General features: G+C 42.5%; 2 protein-coding genes across 2 annotated transcripts; both read right to left on the bottom strand.

Moving 5' to 3' along the window:
• Positions 1-418: 418 nt before the first annotated feature.
• On the bottom strand, positions 419-3,631 carry LOC123164675 (probable inactive purple acid phosphatase 28). Its single transcript, XM_044582220.1, has 4 exons — positions 3,395-3,631; positions 3,161-3,311; positions 1,661-2,052; positions 419-1,086 (listed from the first exon to the last, which is right to left on the bottom strand). The coding sequence occupies exons 1-4, from the start codon at positions 3,569-3,571 to the stop codon at positions 640-642; spliced, it is 1,167 nt and encodes a 388-aa protein (XP_044438155.1). The 5' UTR covers positions 3,572-3,631; the 3' UTR covers positions 419-639.
• Positions 3,632-3,895: 264 nt separating this feature from the next.
• Positions 3,896-6,641, bottom strand: LOC123164676 (zinc finger CCHC domain-containing protein 10). The gene is made up of 2 exons (XM_044582221.1): positions 6,360-6,641; positions 3,896-5,060 (listed from the first exon to the last, which is right to left on the bottom strand). The coding sequence occupies exon 2, from the start codon at positions 5,006-5,008 to the stop codon at positions 4,208-4,210; it is 801 nt and encodes a 266-aa protein (XP_044438156.1). The 5' UTR covers positions 5,009-5,060; positions 6,360-6,641; the 3' UTR covers positions 3,896-4,207.
• Between the last annotated feature and the right edge of the window lie 3,734 nt (positions 6,642-10,375).

The raw sequence follows: 10,375 nt of genomic DNA, 5'->3' as shown, positions 1-10,375 counted from the left end.
TTGAGGAACTAAATCTAGACTTCTTAAAGAGTTGAGGGATGAAAAGTAGACCTTTCTCAAAGTTCTATGAAATTATGGAACCACGGTGAGGCTCACCAAAACCCTCCTGCGATATTTGCATAAATAAAATAATGGTTCCTGAAAGTTTCATGATTTTTTCAGTTAAGTCAGACAAATTATACTCATGTGTTTTTGTGTGTGTTATTAAAAGCAGGCATATGTTGTCTAATTCATACTATCTTTTTGTTTTTGACTGTGTGCATCCTTGATGTCTTCCGATATCTTGTTGGTGCAGAGGCCGGGTGTAATTGATATCTTCACGATATTAATTAATATATTCCCTTTATCGGAAAAATCTTTTATGAGTATAATGAAGCACAGTAACAGTCAATCCACACACAAAAATAGTGGTAAGATATCAACAAGGGGACAAACTACCTCTTCACATCATGTTCAGAACTGGTCTCAACAACCCAAGCAAGGGATTTGCATATGAACAAGATACAGCAGTATCATATACAGGTGTCTAATTTGGTCCATGGCCAACCATGACTAATTTGATCAAACCTACCAATTTGATGTATTGTAATTGATCAAATATGTTTACAACATACAAAGAGATCTTTTAGTGTCCGGAGCTTACAAGTGGACACTCTGGTAAGAGTCATTGTCACTGTCTCTCCAGAGAACCTGCTCATCGATCTTGGAAAGGTTCTCGTCGTCAAGCAACTTCCAAGTCTGTATCGACTCGACTCCCATCCATGACCTCTGCCCTTTCTTGAGTTGAGTGTAAATTACCCGAGCTCTCCTCGGCCAATGAGGCCTTCCATAGGCATGGTAACCAAAGCCACCGCCATAACAGAACCATATGCCGTTAAGGTTGCCACAGAAATCATTAAGATGATCATGACCAAGAAAGACACCTTTCACATCTCCCATGGAGACGAGGGTGTCAAGGACACCAGAGTTAATTAATGAGCAAGCCACTCCTTCCTGATACTCACCCTTAAAATCTGTGTACCACAGCTCTCGGACTTCTGGATTTGGGATGTGGAAGAATGATAACGCGGGGGCAAGCGAATTTTTCTGTCAAATAAAGGAAATTGTCAGGTACCGGTTGTCAAAGAATATATATTACAAAAAAGAGTAGCATTTGTCAAACAATGCTGATAAATAACAGAAGTTACTAATGAGCATGGTGCAAATCCCGTAATGTGAATGTGATATGGGAGTTAGCTTATGCTGCTTTGCCTGATTGGGTTTAAAAATTTAGATAGGTTTTGGATGAGGATCATCTTGATCTCTCCAATGATGCTGTTGTTGTAGCTGTTGTAATTTATCTTTTTTGGAACTCCCTAGGGCATAGTTTTTCTTTGTGCTTTCTGTACACCCCCCTTATAAAATCAATAAAAATATGCTGTGAGAACAAATTATCGCAGCTTTGGGTCAAAAAGAAATTTTGTTCAAACACTGGTAAATATGAACAGAACAATAATCCAGAATTGGTTACAAATATGTTCATCAAACAGAAAAGGCAAGAGTAATAAACCAACAGATATGACACATTTATACTAGTTGTTAGGATCTTCATCTAAAATGGTGACACATTCCAAACTGAGATCTTTGGTACTGTGATCAAGTTAGTATTTAGCATGACTACCTGGAGTTCTCTTGAAGTAGCACTGAGCCAAGCAAGTTGAGATTCTTTGATCCATCCATAAGTTTTAATTCCGTCGACCACTTCACGATCCCCACTATCCAGGAAGTAAAGGTTAAGCAGACTAGTATTGACCAACCCCGATCCAAATGGCCCATGTATGCCAACATGGTAATTGCCAAACCCATGTACCAGAAAACCAGGAGGGTTTACTTGAGATACTGAGTAATCCATCAAAGACAAGAACATCATCAGTTCCTCTCGCGTCATTGTAGATTCCTGGTCATGATTTCCTAATATGGCGGCCCATGGTACCTTGTACTCTATAGCAGGGCTAATTGCTCTGAGCAGTGATTCTGCTGCATCAGTTGCACTGCCCCCAAATATGTTATCCCCTGATTCAAAATTAAAGCAGAAGGATTAAATTTTAAGTTACTCGGCCTTTTTTATGATTAAGAGAACTGGAATCAAGTAAATAATGTAGTAACTGAAAAATCGCAAGTTTATTAAATCAAGGTAATACTAAAACTTTTCAGAGAGGGGCTGATGGAAAAGAAAGAGTGGTTATGGTCAATAACTATTTACTCGCAGGCCACAACATGCTTATTTTAGCGGCTACCCCAAGAGTTAATGGACTGTTTTGTAGTCCAAACTCTACTGACTCAACAGGACAGAAAAATAACCGTTGGCTTTTGTTCACGCAGGATCATCCATATTCTGTTAAAGCTAACAGACTAAGAAGGAACATTACTCATGTTCATGTTGAATGTGGATCTGATGCAAATTCTACTATTGACTGCTAATAGTTTGGTGATCTTGGAGTTTGGTCTCTTTGCACAAATCACCTTACTGATGCAATCATGCATCAATGCCATCATCAGAAGTTCAGAACCAAGAGGAGCGATGCATGAATCCCTTGCATACAAGAGAGAACTCACTCAATATAGTTATAAAAGAAGAATGTAAGCTTAGTACTCTGACATTAGCTCCATCCAGTGTTAAACCCCTAAGCATCAGAGATGACGAGTTCACATTGCTTGGGAAGTAAATTCCCGCGGGGTTATACAAATGCCATCCACAGGCCACATCAGATAATCCGTAACAGCCGAGCATCATCGATGAGCTACAAGTAAATAGGCGATAATAGTGTAGCCCATAGTGAAAGTTTCCAGCCACCCCCTCTGACATCTGAATGCAAACTGGAAGCATTCATAAAGTCAACTCACAAGCTCCATCAAGCTGGCACCACATAGAGCACCAACTTTGTCGTTCCATATCGCTGGTATGTCACAGGCAAATTGACCAACTAATCGATTGGATCCAATGCCGTTGCATCATTTCAACTGACAAATCTGCCAATGGCAGGGACGGCCACATGACATGAGCAAGGCTAGGCCAGGGGGGATCGCACGGGGTGGAGTAGCGATCTCTGGAGCTAGATGGCCACCTAGCAGCGGCTGTAAGAGAGGGGAAGCCGCGGGGGGAGCAAACCAAAGCACGCACCGGTGAAGGCTATGAGGTCGGGCCTCTCCGCTTCGATGAGCCGGCGCAGGAAGCGCGTGGTGTTGCGGTCGGAGCAGCGCGCGCCGCCGACCTCCGGCGCCACGTCCCGGCAGCGCGTGGCGGCGCCGTTGCCGAAGTGCATGTCCGCCACCTGACAACGACGGCGAGCTTAGCAGGGCCAGCGGAGGAAATCAGGGGGGGACGAGCGAGCCAGCCAGGCAGCCAGCTACCAACCTGGAGGATCTTGAAGGCGCCGTCATGGCGGAAGCGCAGGGGCAGGGGAGGGGACCTCTTGACGCGGGGCACGGCGGCGCCGGGGTCCAGCAGGGCGGAGAAGCGGAGGAGGACGAAGGAGAGGAGGCAGGGGACGAGGAGCGAGACGAGGCCGGCCGAGCTCACCGGCAGTGCCATCTCAGTGCCAGTGCCAGACACAGCCCGCACGACTCGCGGAAGACTCGTTAGGTAAAAGAAAAACCGTCAAGTGGTTAAGCAAGAGCTGTAATGAACATTTACAGTGCCGAATATATACAACATGGGAAAAAACATACAAGCTCATAATGAATTTGATGGGATTGATTTTGTATCGTAAGCATTGACAAATTTGTCTACAAAAAATTTATGTTGTTTACAAAGTTTGACCTTTTCAAAAAAATGCACTATAATTTGGCGAGGGAATTAGTAAGGTCAAAATGTTTATCTTCACAAAAACGATATCAAACGATTATTGCACAGCACTCAAGCACAACAAGCTTACATATGATGAAGAATATAGTCGCAGGATTTGCTGCTGCTCACAGGCATCACAGGATAGGAAACAACCTATAGCTTCAAGCACTTCCAAGTTCTTAGTAATCTTTAGGATAAAAAGAGGGTACTACTTAGCACAGGGAGAACAATAACAGGAAATCATCTAGCGTTCAGGAAATCAACTGATACATTAGCAATACATCTCTTGAAAGGGCGCTCGGCACACGAAGCCACGGCTACAATGAAAAGGACATGATATGTGGGCAGAATTTGGCCGCATCTGGCGCCTTCTCTGGTTCTTCAGGATCGGCGCTTGTCGCCGTGCTTCTTGCTCTTCTTCCGGCTGCCCTTGCCGTCAGAATCAGAATCAGAATCGGACTCAGATTCAGATCCAGAGGAGGACGACGTGCTGTCCCTCCGGTGCCTTCTCTTCTTCTGCGTCGTCTTGCGTCGGCGCTTCTTCTTGTCCTCCGAGTCCGAGGAGCTGTAGCTTGAGCTGCCGCTCTCAGAAGAGTACTCGGAGCCGGTCCCCGATGATTCAGAGTCCGAGTCGGAGTCAGACACCGACGCGCGATGTTTCCTCTTGCTCTTTGACTTGCTCCTTGACTTCCTTTTCTCAGACTTCTCCTTCTTCAGCTTTTCTCGCATCAGCTTCCTTTCCTCCTCCATCTCCTTCTCCAGATCGGGGTTCACGAACTGAGAGGGTGCCGGCAGCCACGCCTTCTTCAACCTGGGGTCCTTAAGCTGATCCGTCCTTGAGGGCCGCGATATGTAGACCCGTTCATTCTTGCACTCGTATGTCCAGTGCCCAGGCTGGAAGCACTTCTGACATTGGCCCCCAGCAGTTGCAGAAGCTGGTGCAGCATTTGGTCTCACACCCAGCCTCACAGCCTTCTCTGTACTCATCAGATACATCTGCCTCTTGGCTTCCTTCCTCTCCTGCCAGCGACTTGGTCCCTCTTCCTTCTGCCCATAGGCATTGACATTGCGAGCAGCAGCTTCCGCTGCACGTTCAGCTTGAGCCCTGCTCAATCCCTTTGCATTTGATAAGGCCTGTGCCTTTATTCTGTCAGCTGCAGCCTGAGAATCATTTCCAGACATCTTGATACACCCACGAAGAAAAGGTTATACAAGACCAGCAAATATGAAAATCCTGCAAGGAAAACAAACTCTATCGGTTAGTCGTGAAGTGATGAGGCCATGACTTATCTAAAATTCACACGGGCAATCACGCAGAGACACAAATTCAGGCCTTTCACGCTATTCATTTACTGCATGCAACAACAACAACGACAACAAAGCCTTTAGTCCCAAACAAATTCATTTACTGCATCACCTAAGGAATTTCGTCACTTGGTAGGACAAGAAAATGCACACACACAAAGCTAACAAGATCTACATAGAGACTCTGTTATAGAACTGCAACCAGTACTGATTAAAATTAACCAAGTCAACAAATCAAACACCAATAGGGTATACATATCATAAACCTCTCACGTATATGAACTGAACAATCATAGTTTGGATTTATTTTCTTGCAACTAAGTAAATAAATATATATTCTACCAGGGTGCAAATTACATGACATTGGAACCTTAAAATGTCATGTGGAATTAAACAAATAAATACAGTGGCAAGTCAAAATTATTCACTAGCTAACACATTCAGAGCTACATCCAAGAAGAAACGGTTATACAGGACTAGCGATCTCAATATCCTGGAAGGAAACAAACTATATTGGCTACTACTAGCGTGACGAGGTCATCATCTTTTAGCTAAAGTAAACATAAACATTTGTCTGGCTAGCTAAAATTCACACAGGCAGTCATGAAACAAACACATTCAGACCATTTCGTTTACTGCAACGTTAACCTAAGGAACTTCATCACTTGGGTGGGCAAGAAAACTACACTCATGGCGCTAAAAAAATCTACATAGAGACTCTGTTATAGAATAGCAACGAGTACTGCTTAAACAATAAACAAATCAACACATCAGACACCAATATGTATGCATATCACAAAACACAAATAAACTTTGACGCGTATGAACTGAACAGTCATAGCAGAGATTTGTCTTCTTATACAAATATTAAGTCAATAGATACCCTACTAGGAAGTGCAAATTACACGTGGTACCAAAACCTTAAAATGTCACCAGTGGTGACTCAAAATTATTCACCAGCCAACAAACACATTCATAGTTATATATACCAAAAGCAACACTTCTGCTTCAAGGCCCTTCCATGCACATACCTCGAACAGAACAACCCATCTGCGTCAAGACTCTACAAAATCATAAGGACACAACCAAAACAACAGACATCTATTTGGGTACATGTAAACAATAACCAGGGGCGGATCTGTACGGCGCACACCAGCACAAGCAAAATTGGCGAAGGGCAGCGGGGTTTAATCCAACTAATCACCGGATACCGGAGAACCAACCATACCTCGAAGACCAACGGCGGAGTCGCGGACGGAGCAGAGCGGGGGCAGGGTCGCGACTACGCGGCGAGGTAGGACGGGAACGTCGACGGCGGCGACGACGCGCGGCGGAGGCGAGGAGCTCGTCGGAGGGGTGGGGGAGGCGTCGGCGGCGAGGCCGCGGCAGCGCTAGGGCACGGCGATGGAAGGAGGGGCGATTTTGTTTTGGAGCCGCGGCTCGTGTCGGGTTGGGGATTTTAGGAGTCGGCGGACGGGGGAGGGGAGAAAGATACGGAGACGGTGAAGGAGAGAAAAGTCTACCGCGATCTGACGGTGGATCTAGGGTGTGTGTACTTTTTTTTTTTTTGCGGGGTGTATTTGAAATCGAAAAGAAAAACAAACTAAGGCGGCGATATCTTCGAATATCCATTTCAGAGTCGGGGCTCATCTGCATCCGATTAAGAGAAAATTCCAAAAAAAAATCCAAAAAATCCAAAAAAAAATTTGTGTGGAAGATGATTTGGCGCCTCAGTTCCGCTCCAAATTTCAGATCATTTGGACATATGACTAGGTCTCAGAAAAAGAAATTGGCTCAGAATAGTAGATGAATATTAAGCTATTTCACGGACTCCAAATTTGTTTTTTTTTTTTGCCGAGAGCTACTAAAAATCCAAATAAACTCAAATTTGAAGTGGACCTCACACACCTAAGTATCTTCCATGCAGATAGAAACATATTTTTTAAATTTGTCTAATATTTTTTTCTGAATTTATTGTTCACCGCGGGAACATATGAGTTCGGGAGCCGAATAGCTGCACTCCGATATCTTCTCTTATTCTACCGTAAACTGAATTATTTTGACTTCAATATAAATCTGACATCAGATTTGTAAGGGTAAAATTGTTGCGCGCTCAGACAAGTCGGATCATGATCAAACCCATGACATTTAATCGTTGCACGCCTGCACCGTGACAAATTTTCTATTGAATTTTTATGCTACATGGTAATTTTCATTGTAAGAACATGACAAATTTTACACACATGTATGGCAATTTTATCTGTTGGCATGGCCTATCTGTATTTGATTTCTAGCGTTAAAAATGTGAAGTCGGATTTTTAATATTTTTGAATTAGTTTACAGAGTTTGTAATCTTATTTTTAAAGAACTTTGCACTGTCTTTTTTTGCAGGAAAACTTTCAATCTATTCATCTTCAATCATGTTTTTTTTTTGGAATCATCTTCAATCATGTTAGTATAACAACACTAGAAATAATAAAAATTATATCCAGATCCGTAAACCACCTAGCAACGACTACAAGCACTGAAGTGAGCCGAAGGCGTGCCGCTGCCATCGCCCCTCCTCGCCGGAGTCGGACAAAACATGTTGTAGTAGACGGTCAAGAAGTCGTCATGCTAAGGCCCCATAGGACCAATGTACTAGAACAGCAACCGCCGCCGATAAAGAGTAGTGTAGATCAGAAGGATCCAACCTGAAGACACACGAACATAGACGAATGACGATCAGATCCGAGCAAATCCACCAAAGATAGATCCACCGGAGACACACCTCCACACGCCCATCGATAATGCTCGACGAACCACCGGAATGGGGACTAGGCGGGGAGACCTTTATTCCATCTTTAGAGAGCCGCTTCGTCTCTCCTTCCTGAGCAGAACACAAACACTAACAAAAGTCGAAGAAATATCTAAAAACAGAGCCCTCCCACTGGTAAGGACCGGGATCCACTCTGCCCCCATGGTCCTAAGGCCACCGGAGATGAGGCGGACCGGAGGCAGCGCCGGCGGGAGGGGGAGAACCCTAGCTTTTTGGGAGGCGGCGTCTACAGCATGCGTATACTCCTCCTTCGCTTTTCTGATCGTGGGTACATAATAAAAGATGCACAAAAGTACATATGGATATATCTGATCAAAGTTTGTAATCATTTTTAACATCGTTTGTCATCCCTAACATAGGGGAGATTCTTGAAGCCTAGATATCGCTCAAGGTATTAGTAATACAGTTTTGCTAAAGCACATCTCTAGATGTGCTCTAAGTATTGCACATCTAAGTCATGTGTCATTGATTTTACGCTAAGATTCATGTAAGCATATCATGATTCTTGTCTAAGTTGGCTAGATTCTTTAGGAGATATGCGTCATTTTCCTAGCAGTGATCGACATGGAGAACCATAAATGATGCTTGCTTTCAAAACAGATTGCTAATCCTTTTGTTTTAATTCATATATTGTTGGATACTAACTGAATATCTAGTCCATTTTGGGACATTTTACGGACAAACCAAGGAAACCAAAAAATCTGACATCGAAGAGGACAAATTGTAAGTGAAGTTTACCGGGCACCACAAGGGTAATGCCCCGAGGTGCTTCAAGTGGATAGGTGTTTGATTGGACTTATTCTTGGCTTGTCAAAAGCAAAATCCAAAATCCCATATATATGTACCTTTCGGGCTTATAAGCCAAAGTGAAAAGTAAACAATAATCCCAACCAAACACCCCATTGGTGGCTTACAATAACATGGAGATGGGAAAAACATCAATTGTGCTTCCGCTTGTTATTTACGCTCTTTAGTTCTTGGTTGTTTCTCTCTCCATGCAATCCCTAACATAGCTGAGATTCCTCAAGCGTAGATATCGCTCAAGATTTTAGTATATGGTGGTTCATATCTAAGACGGTTGAATTCTTTAAGAGACTAGCACAATACTCGAGCATTGTCATGAAGCCATAAAAATGAGGAGTTACCAATGTCTTATGAGATATCAAAAGATGATGGTGTCTTGCGGCTATTACATGGTTTAAAATTAAAAAGAGAGCATGAATATAATAAAGATCATGTTGCAGTTACTAAAGAGTTTCGAGCGACCGTAGTAGGTCCTTTGCGAGATTTGTAGTGGGATAATATTTTGAATGCTGAAACATAGAAGGATGATTGTGAATAAGTTGAATGCATAAGATTGTTGATTATGTAGGAGGACAACATCTATCGCCGCGTTGAATTGTAATTTTTTTCCCTTGTTTGCTATGCCATAAAACCAGAATAATTGGTTGGGCAGAGAAACTAAAATCAAATCCATGATTTTGAATTGGAGTGGCATACTTGCATTCATAATTTGTGTTTCCTAAGAGTGTTATTCTCATGTTAGGTTAGCAATGTATTTCTTTATTTGGGTTAGGTCTCACACCTAGTAAAAGTAATATTTGTTTCTTAATGTTTTCCTTGAAGGTTGCTAGTCCAACATATGGGTAGATGAGCATCTATTTATTTGTATGGTATCACATGGAAACTCATCACCAACTCCAACATTTAAAAGTAATAAGTAAAAATTTATTTTAGTCACTTTTCTACTAATCTTGTATTTACATCTAACCACATGGAGAACCATAAAATGATACTTGCTTTGAAAACAAACCGTTTATCCTTTTTTAATTCATATTGTTGATATTGATTGAATTTCTTAGTCCATTTTGTGACATTTTATGTACAAACCAGGGAAATCAAAAGAGCTAACATTGAAGGGGGGAGGGGGTGTTAAATTCTTCAAACAAATTGAAGTGAATTTTATTGAGAAGCACAAGGCAAATGCCCTGGCATGCTTTTGCCTCACTAGTGGCACATGGTGTCTTACAAGAATCTAGAGATGAGAAAAATGTCCATTGTGCTTCCACTTGCTATTTCAGGCCTCCTTTGGTTTAGAGGAATCTTGTAGGAATTTCATAGGATAGGATTTCTATAGGAAAAATTCCTTTAGATCCCTTTGGTTTGTAGGAATGGAATCCTATTCCTATTGAGGTATTATTCCTATCCTCCACATTTCATAGGAAAATAAACATTAGCCTAGAATCAATGGAAAAAAATCCTATGATGTGAATCAAAGGGCATCTCCTTTCCTATTCCTACTCATAGGATTTGAGATACATGTCATCTCATTTCCTATGACTTTCCTATTCCTACGATTTTCCTACCCTATGAACCAAAGGAGGCCTCGGCTCTTTTAGTTGTTGGTTGTTTCTCTCTCCTTGTTC

This window comes from Triticum aestivum, chromosome 7D (genome assembly GCF_018294505.1).
Source record: "Triticum aestivum cultivar Chinese Spring chromosome 7D, IWGSC CS RefSeq v2.1, whole genome shotgun sequence".
NCBI lineage: Eukaryota > Viridiplantae > Streptophyta > Magnoliopsida > Poales > Poaceae > Triticum > Triticum aestivum.
This window is presented reverse-complemented; position numbering and strand designations above follow the sequence as displayed.